General features: G+C 35.1%; 3 protein-coding genes and 1 non-coding gene across 4 annotated transcripts; 2 read left to right on the forward strand and 2 right to left on the reverse strand.

Moving 5' to 3' along the window:
- Window positions 1-88: 88 nt before the first annotated feature.
- Window positions 89-1,158, reverse strand: LOC116134268. Its single transcript, XM_031419943.1, has 3 exons — window positions 780-1,158; window positions 557-685; window positions 89-416 (listed from the first exon to the last, which is right to left on the reverse strand). Exons 1-3 carry the CDS (start codon window positions 1,083-1,085, stop codon window positions 249-251), a joined length of 603 nt encoding a protein of 200 aa, XP_031275803.1. The 5' UTR covers window positions 1,086-1,158; the 3' UTR covers window positions 89-248.
- Window positions 1,159-1,490: 332 nt separating this feature from the next.
- Window positions 1,491-4,917, reverse strand: LOC116134281 (protein FAR1-RELATED SEQUENCE 5-like). Its single transcript, XM_031419953.1, has 5 exons — window positions 4,846-4,917; window positions 2,222-4,583; window positions 1,959-2,111; window positions 1,817-1,876; window positions 1,491-1,713 (listed from the first exon to the last, which is right to left on the reverse strand). The coding sequence occupies exons 2-5, from the start codon at window positions 4,577-4,579 to the stop codon at window positions 1,615-1,617; spliced, it is 2,670 nt and encodes an 889-aa protein (XP_031275813.1). The 5' UTR covers window positions 4,580-4,583; window positions 4,846-4,917; the 3' UTR covers window positions 1,491-1,614.
- Window positions 4,918-10,205: 5,288 nt separating this feature from the next.
- LOC116134250 (bifunctional L-3-cyanoalanine synthase/cysteine synthase 1, mitochondrial) lies at window positions 10,206-13,825 on the forward strand. Its single transcript, XM_031419921.1, has 10 exons — window positions 10,206-10,518; window positions 11,407-11,516; window positions 11,604-11,661; window positions 11,762-12,025; window positions 12,122-12,259; window positions 12,447-12,498; window positions 12,747-12,826; window positions 12,948-13,007; window positions 13,300-13,380; window positions 13,567-13,825. Exons 1-10 carry the CDS (start codon window positions 10,342-10,344, stop codon window positions 13,663-13,665), a joined length of 1,119 nt encoding a protein of 372 aa, XP_031275781.1. The 5' UTR covers window positions 10,206-10,341; the 3' UTR covers window positions 13,666-13,825.
- Window positions 13,826-18,389: 4,564 nt separating this feature from the next.
- TRNAY-GUA lies at window positions 18,390-18,476 on the forward strand. Its single transcript is given in 2 exon segments — window positions 18,390-18,426; window positions 18,441-18,476. It is a non-coding gene; the product is annotated as a tRNA-Tyr (tRNA).
- Window positions 18,477-18,752: the final 276 nt, after the last annotated feature.

Below are 18,752 nucleotides of genomic sequence, written 5' to 3' on the forward strand. Positions count from 1 at the left end.
ATCCTCGATCTTTGCAGCAGTTTCAGTTCAGTACTTCAGTTCTTCAGTTATAAGTTAAATACAGTTTTGTAAGTGAAGACGGTACAGATTCATGGAGAAATGAAAAATATAAGCAGGATGTAAATTGAAGAGAAAATCAATTCTTAGATGTGGGTGATGGAGATAGCAAAGTTGGAAATCAATTCTTAGTCTAGATCTAGGTGTACGTAAGGTTTGATCCCTAATCTAATATAGAAAATTATTGTCAACTAGAGTTCTTGTTTTGGTGCAGTGGCATCATCAACTTCTTTGTTTTCTTCATTTTCAAGGTTCTCCTTAATAACTTGGTCTAAAGGAGGATCTCCAGGTCTTCGAAAAACTTGATCCCCTATCTTAACTTCATAAGCTTCTGGTTGATTCAGTAAAAACTCTTTCAACTGGATTGATACAAAAATTAAATCAGATCACAAACACATGCATTTGATGTAAGCACAGATTGAAATTGAAGATATAGATTAGTAGAAATGAACCTACAAAAATTGAAATTGAAGATACAGACTTGTAGAAATTAACCTACCTCCAAGTTGTCTAGGCCTCTTTGCAGGGTGAACATGACGGTGACTAGATCAACACCCATGAAATTCACTTCAATACCTCCAGTTTTTAGAACTTTTGTCCACTTCTTAGTAATTTCAGTCACCGTTTCCTAAAAAGAAAGAATGAAAGCCATTTAATACCCAGATCCAAAATAAAACATCAACTAGAAAACCCAAAGCGAAAATAAAAGAGAAATTGATTACCCGAGTCCGGCGAGTTCCTAATCGGAGTTTGACAAAGCCGTAAACAGGGCCATACTGGCGGCTCATGATCTCGTGCTGGATCTCAGACAAGCTCATCTTGTCATGATCAATTTTTGGTGGATCGAATTCGTCAGGAACGGATGGCTTTTTCTTGCCCCATTCCTTCCAAGCCTCATCTTCTTCATCGTCAACGACGTCGTCAAGATCATCCGTTATGTGGACTTTCGCCTTTCCTGCCTCACTCCATCCCACCACCAAGAGGAGAAGGATTAATGGTAACAAAGGAAATGGATTTTTCATTTTCATTGTTCAATGGGCGTTTGGTAGACAATAGCTTATATGTAGGAGTGCACATTTCATTCTCTCCTTGCATGTGCGATGTTCTCTATTCTTGTTTTATTTTGGATTTATAAATTTTAAATTTCAAATTAAAAAAAAAAAAAAAAAAAACTTATATTTTAATAATAATTATAAACGTAATACAATTCATGAAATTTGTCAACGATTTATTACTTATAACAATAGTAATAAGGCCTTGCTAATTGACTCGAACATTAACCCACCCAAATGGCTGGCTAGTGATTGCTTTTGTTTTAGGTATGACTGCAATCTGGGTTACCTTATTGATCTCAAAATTTTAAATCAGTACATGAATTGCCTCTGCATCTTTCAATTTGTTTACAAATTAATGCGTACAAAATACAGAAGATGTGAAGATTGATTCCTTTGTATTCCAACCTAATTCTATGATTCAACACTAAATAATTTGCAACTGTAACTGTACAACACAAAATATATCCACAAGAGAAGAATGCCGTGAGGGTATTCTTCTTCATTACTTGGGTACAAGATATGAAGTGTCAGGAGTTCTGTATCTGTGATCATAAAGCATAAATGAAGATGAATGTGGATGGTGCATGTCAAGATCCATTACCTACAGAAACATACCAGAAGCACATTAAATAAGTACGGAAAGGCTAAATCGGCATCTAAATACAAAAACTATTAGCCAAATTTATTTCTCCGCTTCTGCTTACCTGCCTCAGGTGAGTGTTGTTCGAGACAGACTCATGATATGTGTTACGTATCAAAGGTTCCTGTATGGTAATATCTCCGTAAATCATTCATAATAATATTTCAAATTAATCGTTGTGTAAATGCTGAGGTTATTATTTATACCTGGAGCAACGGAGTTTGGCCAGGAGGGTTGTCTTGGTCAGAGTAGAAATTTGGTTGTTGATACATGTCAGTATTGGGTTGTTGGTCTATGAGCAGATCAGGCTGTTGGTACATACACTGAACCACCTGAGTAGCTTCAAAATTGTACAAGCTCTGCCAATACATACTTTACGAATTATAAGATTTTTAAAATCACTGAAAGTAGGACAAAGAGATAATGATAATTTTCTGGAATAACAGCAATAAAGTAAACGGCGTATCACCTGCATAACAGGATTGTTTGTTGAAGGCTGAGGTGAAACATAAGCCGATGGGGGGCTTGAAATGCATGTAAGATTATTTGGTGATTGTACTTGTACATTCTGGTCTCTTTTTGTTTTGGAGCTTCTCACATTTATATTCTTCAGTTTGCGCCTATCAGCAGAACAAATCTCTTTTTCCCTTGTTCCCTGTGCTTTGTCATCCACCTCCTGATCCGCAGTTGTATTTCCATCCAAAAAAATCTCCGCATTTTCACTTTCAGAAGCATTTGCTCCAGTGCTACTAGAGGTGATACCTTGAGCTTCATCGGCTTTTAATGTCAAGATTTTTTCAACTCCTTCAATTACTTCCTCCAATCGTCTTGATGCAAACTGAAATGCATCCTCAGAATCAGCTGCCCTGGCTGATATATTTAGTATGCGACAACACAAATCTTTGTAACGTCTTGCTACAACCAACTTGACGTTTCCAGATTCTATGAAGTCAGTGTTATTCCCCAAGCTACCAATCCTTGCATCTCTAGTCCATCGCTTTAAGATATATTGGGATGGGACCACCTTTATATTCCTATGATCGAGCACTTTTAGTGCATGACTACAAAGAAACCCAACATACTCAAACTTCATGCAGTTACAGGCAACTATGTTGTCAGAAGAATTGAATGTAACACGGTATTCTCGAGATTGACCAAAGGTGTTCACTTCGTATTCAGACAATAATCCTTTCTGACTGGACTGGTTAACAACAACATTTAAACATTTCTCATATTCTCGCTGAAATACCTCAAATGCCTTTGGCGTGTAAACCTCACTTGCGTGCTTTAACAAAATCACATTCGCCATTAACCTTGGCATGCACCTATACATTTCCTCATTAGCTTTAATTTCTTTGTAACGCTGTTCATCTACCACTCTTTCAAAATGCTTAAAAAATTGAAGCATACCTTGATCAGAGCTAAGATAATTATTGAAGTTATTAGATAAACTCTCAACCAGATGTCTACATTTCAAGTCAAGAAAAAAGCCGTTTCTGCCATATACCACAGCCCATTTCTCTCTTTCTCTAAACATCCATTTCAGCCAGTCATTTTGCTGAAGACCATAATTCTCAAGTAGAGCTGCCCATGATTGAATAAAACCTTGCTCATCTTTCTGGTCATAAATGCAACTTCTAAAATCAGAGGTAAAAGATTGAGTATCCTTCAATACAAGGCTCAGGTGCTTAAGAGCATTTTGGTACATCTGCCATAGACATATACGATGATCTATTTCTGGTAAGACTGAATTAATTGCCTCAACAACAGCTGCATCTTGATCTGTGAGAATGATCTTTGGCTTCTTCCCAGACATAGCCTCTAAGAATGTATGAAGTAGCCACTTGAGTGATTCAGCAGTGTCATCAAATAGAAAAGCAGCAGCAAGTATCACAACTTGATTGTGATGATTCACTCCGATAAACGGCACAAATGGCAAAGAATCTTTGTTTGTTCGGTGGGTTGTGTCCAAACAAACCACATCACCAAAATGATCATAGTCCACAACCATATTATCATCAGCCCAAAATATGTTGCATACTTTATCATCAGCATCAATCTGTATCGCATAGAAGAAAGATGGATTTTCAAAGTGCTGCCTCTGAAAATGGCGCAACAGACGTCCTGCTTCTCCTTTTTTCATATCTCTCGCTCTTTCAGATAGAAGGATATCATCATAATCCATGGCAAGAAAATCAAGAGAATCTCGTACTTCAGATCTCCTACTCATAAGTTCATATTCGGTATTTGACTGGGACTCCAAATCGTTCATCAAGTCAGCTTCAGAAAATTGAGTAACGCAAAGCTCTTTCTGCAGTTGTAATATTTGAGCATTATTGGGGTTTATATTATCATGATTGTGATTTGCTTCAAAATGAGTAACCCTGTATTTACCATCAGGTTGACGAGTGATGATCATATGTGCCAAGCAACCAGTTCTGGTTTCCTTTCGATGCTTCTTCACATTAATGTCTCTTTTGTCCTTCCGCCGATATCCTTCTCTGGAACATGTAAACTTTCTAGACACCACCTGACCGTGTATCTTACTCCTATTTACCCAATCTTTTCTCACACTGAAACCAAGCAATCTCGCATATCTGTTGTAAAATCTGTGAGCATGTTCATCTGATTCAAACTCAGTACCAATTTTAAGTACCCCATCTGTACTGGCTTCTTCTTTTGAGGAAAGATTGGCTGGAGTCACACAGATGCCTTTTGGGATGCGGCTTTCATGCTCTAAATTCAAGTCCAGCTCATCTGCTGTTTGTAGTCTAATATCCATGTCCTCATCAAGAGGACTACCCAAGTCGTCGTCATTCCTGTTCATTGACCTTCAATCAACAAGCAATTCATTAAACATCAGATCATATTAAAGAAAGAAGGAAAATATGTTTATTTCCTAGGACTTCCCTTCTTATTTTCTCTTATAACAGTAAGGTAAGTTATAATTGGTTTGACGAAATAACCACTTCGACACAAATATGCCATATAGAAAATCTAGTGATACCATCAATAAAGACAGAAACAGAGTGATCTCATAAACAGTGGTGCGGTGAATCATAACTCTAATGTAACGATTAAAGAATCCCATACCAGCAATTGTGTTTCTTATTGTGTCTTTGTCCCAATGCAAAACCAAGATCAGGGCTTAAAAACGCATTTCGACAATCTAGCAAAACTGAAAATGTAAGCATACTGTGCATTAAAAATACACATCCTCTTTATAACTATAATTACCAATATATGCATCAATTAACTGCACTTCAACCCTAAAATTTAATCTTGTAGTGGCTGAGCAAAAATGCTTGTAGCTAAATTTCACCTACCGAAATGCTAAACATAAATTGCGGCGATGAACTACCCAAAATAAAATAAGTATCATTTCCAGTTCTTACTGTTAAATAAAATAAAAACCCTAACATGCAGAGAATGCAAACATATGAAACTTAATTAAAATAAACTAAAAATTAACACAAAAATAAATAAAAATAAAAATAAAATAAAATAATCGAGTAGTGAAGAAACAAAAAGGAGATCAAAATTAAAGAAAAGAATACTATTGAAACGTGAAAATATACGGGATTGAGTGAAGAGTGAGTTACCAGAATAGGGCAATTCGAGGGCGGTCGATGTAAATTAGACAAACTTGAGGGAGGAGGAGAGATTGTAATGAGGAAAAACTATTTTTACATATTATGATCTGAAAGAAAAAATACAAAAGTTTTTGCACTGTAACGCTTTTTGTTGTGCGTTTTTTAGTTTTTACATATCTTTTTCTAATATTTTGATATTAGCCTATAAGAATTTGAATATTGCTCCTTGTGCCCCTTTTCATAGTAATATTTTTTAATAGTATTTTTGAAATATTATTGGGTGCGTTTGGTTTATTATTTTGGATAGAATTTTAAAAATAATATTGAATTATTGAATAAGGGAGTATTACAAGGTAAAATTTAAAAATTTATAAAAAAAGCCCCTGGGTTTGCTAATTTAATTAAACACCCCAACATATAAAATGACAAAAACACCTCCACCACCTGCAGTGCTAGATTCCGGCCACCACCATTAGAATCTGGGCGAAAAATTGCGTTACAACACAGACCAGTCAGATATGTATTGTAACGCATCGCTATGGCCTTTTTCGGTCAGATCCACCACGGATCTGGCCGGAAAATACCAAAGAAGATATGGTCGTCGTTTTTGGTCAACGATGGCCAAGATTTGGCCGTCGTTGATCGGTGAACTAACGACCATTTCTGGTCGGGGTGTAGGTCGTCGTACAGATTCCGGCTACCACCGACAGTGGTTGTCAGAATCTGGCAAGTCTGCATTGATAGGGGTGTTTTTGTTAATCTTTAAACTTTTTTTTGGCTATTTAATGAAATTAATAAACTTAGGGGGTCTAAAAATAATTAAAAAAATATAGTAATATTTATGAAATAACGTGCCAAACAATATTTGGAGAATAAGATTGAGAATATGGGTAGAAATAGGGAGCCAAACGCACCCATTGTTAAGTTGAGTTGGGTTATTATTACGAGGTAAGATATAAAAATTAACAAAAAAACACTTAGGTTTGTTAATTTAGCTAAACACTCTTAATAATAAAAAGTTTATAAATTAACAAAAAGACCCCCACCTATCTATAGTTGCTAAATTCCGGCAACCACCACCAGAATTTGGCTGAAATCTGGTGTCATTATGCACGATCGGCCAAATCTGGTCGACGGCCAAAGATATGGTCGTTGTTTACGGTCAACAACGGCCATATATTAATCGTCTATGACGGCCAGATGTCTAGCCTGTTCTGGTCAAATCCGTGGTGGATCTGGTTGGAAAATGCTAAATTGGCGCACTACCAATCAGATCTAACCGGTAGTGCATTATTACGTCACATTTCAGTCACCTTCCGACAGTGGTTGTCGGAATCTAACAAATGTGGGTAGATAGGGGTGTTTTTTTAATTTATAAAACTTTTTTGTTGGACTTGTTTAGTTAAATTAACAAACCTATGAGAGTTTAAAATAGTTAAATATTATAGGATATGATTTTTTTAAGAATAGAGTATTTTGAAAAAAAAAACAAAAAAAGGAAACAAACGCACCCAATAATTACCAGACACTTTATGAAATGTTAATGCAGACACAGAATTGTGGTACATAACAAATATACCTTTATTTGTTTTTTCTCCTACAAAAAGAAGTTAATATCTAATATTTGTCACATGATCAAAATATTAAATAGTTATTTTTCATAAATATCATTCAATTACAAAGGTGTAAGTATTTCATTCTAAAGCCTGTGGGTCTTCTTTTATCTTCACTAAACCGCGGAAGTTTCCATGTAAAAACCTCTGACAATATTATTCAAACTAACGTTTGCCCATGCATAAAAATAAAAAAGTTGATAGTTGACAGTTCAAAGTCAATAATATATTTTTCATGTTGTATGTTTGGTGGTTGAGTAGTGATATAAAAGATATACACGCAACCATAAATCCAACACCTTTTTTATGCTTATTTGCTTTGACTATATAGTACTGGCAATTGTGTCTGAAAACTTTTAACTAAAGGAAGCTAAAATTGGAAACAGAAATTAGCCGTCCACGTTTATTTAGCTCTGGAATTCAGAGTCGTATCTACTTATCCATGTGGCAATAGTGCAGCATGGGCCTTTTCCCCTTGTCAATATTCACCATTTCGCCATATGGTGATTCAGCTTGGGCATTGGAAGGAGCATCTTCGGCAATTTTTGAACTATAATTGTTATGATCCTTCTCAATTGTCATCTCTTCTCAAAGCCTCTATCAACAATAACTTCATAACCAAAATGAATAATCTTAAAAAAGGCTTGTATTATTCATAGACAGCAATAACAAGGACTAATTTCTAATTTGTTTCGCTTTTACGGTGGTTGGATGTCACTTTTGACACTTCTAATATTCTGTTCTTCTTTGAACGATAAAGGGAAGAAACCAAGAAGAAGATCGTGTGAGCGGTCAAAGATACCAATTATGCATTGATATTGACTTGCACGAATTATCGTTTGAGGATTCCTAGTGCACATAAAAAATGATGCCTTTTTGGCCATTACGGTTGATTATTTAAATGGCGTATTAATCACGGAGCAAAAATATTTGTTTATATGACAAATTATAGTGGATTATTAACCTAAAGTGATTGGATTTATTTTATTGCATTATTTTTGTCCTTGGCTAAAGAAGTTAATAAATTTTACACCAAGTCACCAACCTGTCCAATTATGATACTTGATTGTATAATAAGTTATTGGCGTGCTAATAATGGTTGAAGGTTATGGAGATTCTGACAGTGATGGACCCACACCATATATACGAAAACTAAACAATACCATAAAAAATAATGCTAGCCTTGCTCTCCCATCTTACTTATTTCTCTTACTCATTTATGTTAATCTCTCTTCTTACTTCCTTCTTTCTCTTCTTACACCCACCTATCACATGAGTGAGTATGAGAAAAGAGTAAGAAGGAGGAGTAAGGCTAACATTACTCTACCATAAAAATATGTAAATGAAAACAGCCTAATATACAGCGTTTTAAACTTTTAATCAACGGTCGTGTGAAACCTGATAAAGTGGTTAGGTCTTAGGTTGATCAATTGAATCGGTTTAATTGATGGGTCATACTGTTGATGTTAGCATGTATAGAGATTTGAAATCTAGCAAATATACTTCTGAGAAATTTCATCGATCCCTACAAGTTTAAAATCTAGCAAACACACACCAAATGCAAACCGAGGGTCGACTAGTTGGCTGCAACAACACACCAATGCAAATCCAATCTATCCTTCAAGCCATTCCCCAACAAATCTTCCCAAGATCTGGTTGAAATCAAACTATTTTCCGCAATAAAAACCCAAAAACTCTGGAAATCACCTCCGTCGTCACCTATCAACTCATTAGCACTTCCTCTCCAATAACTCCCAACAGTCGTGCCACCGTCAACTCGTTGCGCTCCTCTCTGGGGTTTGCTTCTTCGAGCTACAAACAAGTGGAAATGGGTGACCCAACCCGGCGAAGGCCCCACGGCCTGGTTAGACCAGTTAAATCGGCTAGGTCGAGCCAGGTTTTAAAACATAGTATATGCCCAATTAGAAGTCATAAGTAACTGCTCCACAGTCCACCTGTTGAGATTGTGTCTTAAATTCTATATTGCTTGGAAAAAGGAGTTGCAAGGGGCTCTACCCTTTAAATAGACTAGTAGATTTGACTTTTAAAGTATCTCAAAAAGTGTAAGATAGACACCAAAAAAATAGTCATTGCAGGCTGTTATTAAGAGTATAATTGGGCTTTTTAGGATAGTGTAAGGAGTTTGTAGTTTTTCTCTTCTAAAAATTACACAATTGTAAGTTTTTGCTTAGCGGATTATTTGAGTACATAGTGGACGTAGGCTAAATTGATTGGACCGAACCACTTTAAAATTCTTGTGTTTAGTTTTTTTTTTTTTTTTTTTTTTTTTTGAGAAATCTTTTTCAACACCACCAACTTACATAATTCATTAAAGTAAAATTTAATATAAAGTAAATTTCCCTGCGTAATTTTTATTTTTATAATTTTGATGCCTCAGGCTTTTGAGAACGATTGTTCATGAAACTGGCTCATTCTATGGCGGCTAATAAAAATACAGCGACTAAACAAGCAGGCCTCCGCCACATTATTGTTTCCTTTATCACAAGGCAGCAGTTAACGTTGTGTCGTTTTCTAATGAACAGATTGATTACTCAGCCAATGCCACAGAATTAAATAGAATGCTCATTTAGATTAGATTAACATTAATTCCTCACCAAAAATACAATACCTCAAACTGATAAAGGAATGGGTCGTAATTGAAACTACTTTTAAAGCTTAACTCAGCAGTATTTGCGACTTGTATGCGGAGGCCTAAATAAGCAATGACGATAGTGTTTCAAAATCTGGTGAAAATGCATTGCTTATATAACATTAAAATGGCTAAAGCCTAAATGTAAGGACGAGTATGCCATCATTTTCTTCACTTCTTCGATCACATTCATCCTGGACAAATGTATGTGATTATATATTCTTCAAAAATAAAAAACAATTGCTTTTTCTTTGACCGTTCTTTGCAGCAAAGAGCCAAATGCATCAGCCACCACAAATATACATGCATATCCGAGAAACTAACCAGCTGGCGACGACCACACAATAGCGAATGGCGTACTGAAATTTTATAAAATCAGTTTAAATAAATTAGATATAACTTAATTTTTATCAATCAGAAAGATCCCTTAACTTAGACTGGGTAAGTTAGAAATCTAGAATAATAAATTATTAAATGTCCGCAGACATTGAATAGACACTGTGATTCGTCCATCGTTCCCATCAGTCACGGCTCTTAAGTTTTCACCTGGCAGTGGGAGCAGATATAATATTTTATAATTTAATAAGAAGATTTGGTATCTGAGAAACGTTATAAAGAGAGATTCACAGAATGAGGCTTGTACTCATCACCCTTTTCCCTTTGTTATCCACTGCAAGGGGTTCTTGTAATAGTAACTCAAATTAGTCTTTGAGCTTAGCCTTTTCTCTCTCTAATGGCTTCTGCTACTTTAACGAGCTCCTTGAAGAAAAGATTCACAGTATGCAAACAATTCATGCTGAGGAGATTAGTCTCCACTCAACCTCTTGTTGATTCTCCATCTTTTGCTCAGAGACTCAGAGATTTGCCCAAGGATCTTCCTGGAACCAACGTCAAGAAAGATGCTTCTCAAGTAATTTCTATGTTATTCAGTTCTTGAATATGGAGTTTTCATCATAAGTTTCACTTTCTTTTCAAATCAGCATATGCTTCTGTTTTAGCATTTGATGAATACTGTTCATCATCATTTAAAATTTCTTTTACACACAATTCACATTTTGGATTACCTTACAAAACTAGAGACTCAAAAGAGTTATTTTCTTTTTTGGGTTCATTTTCCTGCCTTCTCCTCCTCCTCCTCTGTTCGTCTTTTCTTCACGCTGTAATTTTCGAAAGAAAGATAAAACAGAGTGGGTGGTGGATATCCTGTCTCTTTTCATTATTGACCCCATGATGCTCACCTGTAGATAGAATGATTATTTATTTTTATATGCTTATAGCCATCTAGGATCAAGTGAAAAAAAATTAAGAAAATCTGGAAAGGACCATAATAAAGAGGAAACCATAATTAACACAAGTATATATATCTCCATCACTCCATGTGGTGGGTGCTCTACAGTACTAAAGTTAGCCGTTCCAAATCCAGCCATTGGATCAATTCCCATTGTGTTTTACACGTTGATCCAACTCCAGGGGCAGGGGCTGCACAGGAGTAAGTAACCTTAGCCCACCATCATGTCAGGTTCCACATGTGGTGCCGGTAGGTAGATACTGAATCGTTTATTCAACAGAGAACTCCAGTACATTGCACGCACATATTACCCATCCCGTGACATGTTGTATTTGTTATTTCCTAAGATTTAAATTATTTTATAATAATATAGTGCATCCTATGATGACGAAATTGTTTTGACGTGATATGAACGATATTGGTAGGAAGATAAATTAATATAATCTTACTGGCTTCTTGAATCATAGTAATCTGAACTGATATTATTCTTTATATTTTCTCATCTTTCAGCTCATTGGGAGAACTCCCCTTGTATTTCTTAATAAAGTCAGTGAAGGATGTGGAGCTTATATTGCTGCCAAACAAGAGATGTTCCAGCCTACTTCTAGTGTTAAAGACAGGTATTTGTGTCACCACTGTCATAAATTTATACAAGAACGTATATTCTATCCATCACCTTACTATATTGATATTATTTCTGTTGCCAGACCGGCATTATCCATGATTGAAGACGCGGAGAAGAAAAACTTAATATTTCCGGGCAAGGTTAGCTGAGTAGTTGCGTTATATTTTGCATGATCACTCAATTATCACTCCTAAACTATCATATATTTTTCTCTAACTTAATTTTCAATTGATGAATTAGACAACCCTGATAGAGCCCACTTCGGGGAACATGGGAATAAGTATGGCATTTATTGCAGCCATGAAAGGATATAAGATGGTTCTGACCATGCCTTCTTACACAAGCTTGGAGAGAAGGGTGACTATGAGAGCATTTGGAGCTGAATTAATCCTCACTGATCCCGCTAAGGGGATGGGAGGAACGGTTAAGAAGGCACAACAGCTTTTGGAATCTACACCAAATGCTTTCATGCTGCAACAATTCTCAAATCCTGCCAATACTAAGGTACCAATTAACTTGTATCTTGTAATGCTCATTTATGCCTAAAGTGGAAAATATCATGGGTTTAGTAATGGAAGTGTGACTTCAACTGGACAACAGGTGCATTTTGAAACCACCGGTCCTGAAATATGGGAGGATACTCAGGGAAAAGTAGACATCTTTGTTATGGGAATTGGCAGTGGAGGAACTGTCTCTGGCGTTGGGCAGTATCTTAAATCTCAAAATCCTAATGTTAAGGTAATTAAATATTCAATTTTCACTTTTAATTGATGGTCAATCTCTGCATCAAGACTAAACAAGATACAGCAAGAACTGTGAACTTCCGAATTGGAAACTAGCAATAAGCTAACAATTGGAGCGAATCTGTTATGTTCAAAATTATAATGTAAACTTCTTTTTGGTTTTATTTATTTTTTTGTTGTAGATTTATGGAGTGGAGCCAGCTGAAAGTAATGTACTGAATGGTGGTAAACCAGGTAAAGAGTGTGTTATTTTGGCATTCAATCAGCTTTCTCTCTTCCCCGTCTATAATGCAGAGCCAATTAGAACAAAACTAGAACACTCTCTTCCATTTTTGTTATGCAGATTTTCTTTTGTTAGCTTTATACATGATTGGAAAAAGGAAAGAAAGAACAAAAGATTATTTCGTTTTATTTTTTTTATTTTAATCTATTCTTGTATTTCTGAGACTTTTAAAATAGTCTGACATATTCAATTAAAATAGGTCCTCATCTTATTACTGGCAATGGGGTAGGATTCAAACCAGATATTTTGGACATGGATATAATGGAAGAAGTTCTTGAGGTAAATGTTGCTTATCTACCATCTTTTCAAACCCTTTCCTCGCATAAAATAAAAAAAAAAAAACAAAAAAGAAACTCTGTGAGGCTATATTTCTGAATTTTACTTAAAATTTCTATGACAGGTTAGCAGTGAAGATTCAGTAAAAATGGCTAGGGAGTTGGCCGTGAAAGAGGGGCTTATGGTAAAACTCAAATGATTTTTAAATTCCAGTTATCTTTACCCATATGTGTTAGTTAATAAGATTTTATACAGCTGATATTTACTTCTCTTAATGGGCATTTCTCTAGAGTCTAGACCTAGCTCAGACTCCGTCTGAAGTTGTTATGGGCATTGTAATTGGGGTTTTTGGGGCTGAAATATTTCAAGACTGTTCCAATTATTAGACCTCCAACTTTCAAGTTCTTCTGGTCTTAAGAATAATGTGTGAATTTCAAATTGTTTTAAGCTTGATGTCAACCTTCTGGTTTGTGTAGGTTGGGATATCTTCAGGTGCAAATACAGTTGCAGCACTAAGACTCGCTCAAATGCCCGAGAACAGAGGCAAACTTATTGTCGTAAGGACACTTGTGTCTTAAATTCTCAAATTCTCTCTACGTCAACTCAGCAGTTCTCAATAGTGACAAATTATTTCGCCCAAAACGGAATAGACTATGAAGTTGTTATAAGTTTTTTTTTTTTTTTTACCACAGTTTGAAATTGACAACTTCAATACTCAGAATTGTTATTGGTTTAAATTTCAGACTGTTCATGCGAGCTTTGGGGAGCGGTACTTGTCATCTGCTCTGTTTGAAGATCTGAGGAAAGAGGCTGAGAACATGCAGCCAGTTCCAGTTGACTAATGCTAGTACCGTGCTGGCCAGCCAAAAACTCAAAATTCTATTGCAAATTTCTTGTATTAATGCTCTTGTTGAACCCTATTTGTCTGAGATATGATGTGTTCTTAAATTTAGGTGCAGAATATAATAAGTTTTAATTGCTCTTGGTCAATTTTTCCCTGAATATTATTCCATAATTTCCATATAGGTTCATCTTAAGAAGTATGGGGTATACATTTTTTAAATCAAACTCTCTAAGATAACCTCGAACTCATGGAATAAAGGGAGCTTTTAGATCATATAATATTTTATTATATAAATATATTATATTAACGGAAATAAATATCACCTTGAAAATTATTGACAATGTTTAAAAAATGTGTTTGATCGGTTCGAATAAACAGGTGAATAATATGTTTGGTTAGGATGATAAATGGGTGTGTATGTTATATAGATTATTAAACTGTTTTCCTTTTTAAATATTAATATAATAGTATTTTTGTTATTATTTTTTGAATCATTTCTTTTAACCCCCTATATTTGAAATTGTGCTAAAACACTCGAACTATATGAAACTTTAATTTGTAGCAAAATCACCCCCACCCACCCCAAGCCACTGTTGGAAGCCAGTTAGCACCACCGGTTGCCGCCAGCAGTAGACGGAATGGCGCACGACTGGCCATATATGGTCGGTCGTGCGCTGGCAAAGCTAGAAATGGCTATAGATCACAAATCCATGGCCGAAAAACGGTCAGATCTATGGTCGTTTCACGGATAAAGATGTGATTGTGAAACGGCCACAGATCTGGTCGTGAAACGGCCAAATCTTTGGCTATGTCATTTCACGGCCAAAGATCATGCCTTTTCACAGCCAAAGATGTCGTGAAAAGGCATGATCTTTGGCCGTGAAACGACCATAGAAATGCTAAATCTTGTTGTTTCTAGCCATGGATTTGTGATCCATGATAGAAAAAAGGCCTTATCGAAGCACGACTGACCAGATCTCGTCGGTCGTGCAACATAACGGTGACTGATGCTAGCGGTCGACGGTGGTGAGTCACGATCTACAATGGTCTTAGGTGGTTGGAGGTATTTTGTTAATTTTTAAACATTTTGTGATTGGGGTGTTTTAGCTAATTTCTCAAATGTAGGGGGGTTGGATGATTGTTATTTGGTCGACATTTGAGAGCGATTGTGTCCAAAATAGTTTTTAATTAAGGGCAAAATGGGTAGAAAAATCAGATTACTTAGGTAATGTTTTAATAACACCCCCCAACAAAGTAATAAGATTATCCCCCACATTACCAACAGTAAACACTATGGGGGCGTTTGAATCATATAATGTTTTTTTATCTTAGTAATAAGATTACCGGAAAGAAATATTATATTATAGATTACCGAGTTTAAATTATTATTGTGTTTGGTTCAATTGAGATGTATTAATAATTAATGTGCTTGGTTGACAGTAATAATAGATGTCCTTAAATACCCTTTTACTAGAATGCCCTTGGGATGGTTACTTGTATTACTAATTAATTTGTTTGGTTGGCTGTAACAGCAGATGTCTTGATTACATTTTACTAAAATGCCCTTTAGATAATTACTGGGTATAAATAATTAACGTGTTTGGTTAATAAAAGAAATGATCAATTAACAAAATTATTTTTCTTATATTTTAGCCAAGTATTTTATTGTTAAGTTATTTATTGACAAATTTACATGGACTATTGAAACTTCGAAAAAAAAACCTATTGTATTTTATGTTGGGTATACATTCAACACCTGACCTTGGTATTGCAACAAATATAATTGCCATCTCCCAATTTAAAACTCTATCTAAAACTTTGATTTTTGTATTACCACAAATTATAGTTCGTACATGTTCATTTATACTTTAGTTCAATTGAAGCCTTTTTTTTTTTGTTCAAGGCAAAAGAAAAATTGTATTTTTTTGGTTTACACCATGGCTGGAATTTAGAAGCAAGTTTCCAAATTTCAGGAAATTTGTTAACTTTTTTCACTTATCCTGAGCTGAAACTATGTGTGAAAAGTGTGAGAATTATTGGTACATTTGTCATATCACATATTTTGGAGTACCTGTACATTTACAGTATGATGAATCCAATCAATGTACCAATAAATTAATTACAAGTTGAATAACGATGCTGTTTAAACTTGTGAACCAATAATAATACATAATTCCACGCGTTGCAACAATGAACATAATCACCACCATTTTTTATTGAACTCAATTTGACATCCGCAAATACTAATTACACAATACTCAATACACAATAATCATACATAAATGAATAAAACGCAGCCTATGCTACTCAACTTCACACAACAGTTTGTCACGGAAGGCTGTAAATTCAGCTAGTGTAAACCAATCATGCGTCACTGTGGAGAATAAAAATCAACAACAATAACCCACATATTACAATTGAAGAGACAATAAACAAATCAACATGATCAATTAAAAGAATTCACACAAAATTCCAATGATAAATCAATTTCAACATTTCAATTACCTTGCCAAGTCAATTGACCATATACACATAGTATTTCAACCACCATTTCATGCACAGATCGACAAAAAATGCAACCATAAACACATGAAATTCCAGCCACCATTGCAACCATAACAGTAACCCAAAATGTAGTCTATACACACAATTTCAACCTTAACACACATAAAAAAGAACACACCCAGCCAAACATAAAATACAAAAAACAAAGCAACCTTAAAGGCAATGCAACAAATCATGACATTAAACCACCAACCTACTGCCATTTCGAATTATTTTCATGTCATTTCAGCATCAAATCGGTTATTCCATGGCAATATTATCCTCTGTAAAGCGACACGGACCAACCCTCTCAATTTAATAATCTTCCTACAGCATAAGGAGGCGAGGAACTTACCGAAAATTGTGATTGGAGTGCTGTTGGGAACAAACAGATGGCAACAAATAGGAAAGATTGTTGTGGTGTAGATGCTAGACCAAAGACAGAGGAAAAATGGAGAAGTTAGGGTTTGAAATTGTCATCCAAACAAATCACGTTGCAACCATAACAATAACAAAACATGCAATTCATACACACGGTTTTACCAATTTCAGCCCTAACACACATAAAAAAGTACACACACATCCAAACCTTAAATAGAAAAAACAAAAGAACCCTAACACAAACACAATAAATCACGACATTAAACCCTAAACCCTACTACCATTTCAAACTATTTTCATGTAATTTCGGCATCAAATTGGTTATTCCACGGCTATATTACCCTATCTAAAGTGAAACAAACCAACCCTCTCAATTTAATAATCTTCCTACACCATAAGGAGGCGACGAACTTACCGATAACCGTGATTACAGTGCTGTCAGGAGCAAACAGAGGGCGACAAAAACCCGATGTTGCTGCGGTGGAGATGGTGGACCAACGACAAAGAGAAAATGGACAAGTTAGGGTTTAGGGTTGCAATCCAAACAAATCCACATACAAAGGAAAGAGGGCAAACGACTTACCGAAAATAGCGGTCGGACTGACGAACGAGATTGATGAGAAGAAGACTCCAACGGCGGCGAACGAGTTTTAACGCAGAGAAGGAAATAATGCCTGTTTGTGCGATTTTTAATTTTTTTTTCTTTTATACTGTAGTTTTAATGAAGTTCAAGCGCATATTGGTCATAATATGCAAATATCTAAGGATAATATGGGTACACCAATCTTCGTGGCATTTCTTAAAAAAAATGATAAAAAGCAAGGCAGTTTCGTCCGGAAAATCAAAAAACTGAGGACAAATACGGCTGTTTGTGCAAATTGGCTATTTTGTAATTATTAATAAACCAAAGAATATTTCCGTCCGCATAATCCATTGTTTAGGGGCAAGATTAGACAAAAATTATGATTACCGAAGTAATGTGTTAATAACAGCCCCCCCTCAGGTAATATTATTATCGACAATTTGCTCCCTTTTTGACACTGTTTGTCATCTTATTTTTCGGGAATGTTTTTGTACAAAAATGCCAAACACAGTTATCTGCTCAATTAAACAAATATTACCCATCTTAAAAAATTTTAATCTGATCCAAACGGGCCCTATTTTCAATAAAAGATTACTGTAATATTTTATTACTTGTAAACCAAACATATAAATTTTACAAAATAAACGAAGATTACATCCGTTATCTTATATACCCTCGATCCAAATGACCCCAAATTTATATATTACATTACCCATCGATCATAGTCTCTAACTTAGAAATGACATTAACAGTTACCCTTTAACTAATGCTCGATTGTATCAAAAGGTTGTGGAGTTATTATTATCTAACCCTTTGAGAGACTATAAAGTATAAATATAAATATACAAACGTTTAAAATGATCAATTATTCTTTTAAAAGAGTATTAAAAACTTTTATAATAGGGGTATATATAATTAAAAAATAAGAAGTGCTAGTCTTAGAAAGACAAATACAAAGGGGGCATACAAAGACAATCCCCACCCTTGATCTTCATGATTTTTCTCTTTCTTTCTTTCTCTTTTTCCGTTTTTTATTTGCTTTTTTCTTTACTTTGTAGGCTTTTTTGTATAATTCTTTGTAAGAATAAACTTATTCTTAAAGAATTATGAGTGTATTTTCACTATCTTTTATAGATGGAACTTAATTTAAAAAAAAAATTTTAAGATTGAAAAAATTGTTATAAATAAATTATCTGAACCCAATATTTCAATAACCGACCTTAGCTCAGTTGGTAGAGCGGAGGACTGTAGTGGTTTAGACTGTCATCCTTAGGTCGCTGGTTCGAATCCGGCAGGTCGGAATTTTTTTGCGAATTTTTGCTTTCGCTTCGCTATCTTTTAATGGATCTGCTTTTCGTAGCCCAGCCCATATTCCATTTTTAGAATTAAGCATTTACTTGTAATGCTGTATTTTCAGTGTTTTTTCTTTGTCCAACTTTGCTATGATTTTAGTTTAGCTTTTACGCAGTTCAGTGTTATCAATAATCATTCTTTTCTTGTTTCTATCATAAAGTATTTAACACCAATGACTAGACAGATGACATGCTCAGACCCAAATGTCACATTACTATTGGTGT

Source organism: Pistacia vera, unplaced genomic scaffold (assembly GCF_008641045.1).
Source record: "Pistacia vera cultivar Batoury unplaced genomic scaffold, PisVer_v2 Contig284, whole genome shotgun sequence".
NCBI lineage: Eukaryota > Viridiplantae > Streptophyta > Magnoliopsida > Sapindales > Anacardiaceae > Pistacia > Pistacia vera.

What these genes read in the sequence shown, in the direction of transcription:
- LOC116134281 (XM_031419953.1), bottom strand. Translation starts at nt 4,579, where the DNA reads ATGAACAGGAATGACGACGACTTGGGTAGTCCTCTTGATGAGGACATG. An exon ending in CAAACAATCCTGTTATGCAG is followed by an intron (nt 2,112 to 2,221) that starts GTGATACGCCGT and finishes ATGTATTGGCAG; the next exon opens with AGCTTGTACAATTTTGAAGC. An exon ending in GCCAAACTCCGTTGCTCCAG is followed by an intron (nt 1,877 to 1,958) that starts GTATAAATAATA and finishes ATTACCATACAG; the next exon opens with GAACCTTTGATACGTAACAC.
- LOC116134250 (XM_031419921.1), top strand. Translation starts at nt 10,342, where the DNA reads ATGGCTTCTGCTACTTTAACGAGCTCCTTGAAGAAAAGATTCACAGTA. An exon ending in CAAATCCTGCCAATACTAAG is followed by an intron (nt 12,026 to 12,121) that starts GTACCAATTAAC and finishes ACTGGACAACAG; the next exon opens with GTGCATTTTGAAACCACCGG. An exon ending in ACAGAGGCAAACTTATTGTC is followed by an intron (nt 13,381 to 13,566) that starts GTAAGGACACTT and finishes TTTAAATTTCAG; the next exon opens with ACTGTTCATGCGAGCTTTGG.
- LOC116134268 (XM_031419943.1), bottom strand. Translation starts at nt 1,085, where the DNA reads ATGAAAATGAAAAATCCATTTCCTTTGTTACCATTAATCCTTCTCCTC. An exon ending in TAGGAACTCGCCGGACTCGG is followed by an intron (nt 686 to 779) that starts GTAATCAATTTC and finishes CTTTCTTTTTAG; the next exon opens with GAAACGGTGACTGAAATTAC. An exon ending in GAGGCCTAGACAACTTGGAG is followed by an intron (nt 417 to 556) that starts GTAGGTTAATTT and finishes GTATCAATCCAG; the next exon opens with TTGAAAGAGTTTTTACTGAA.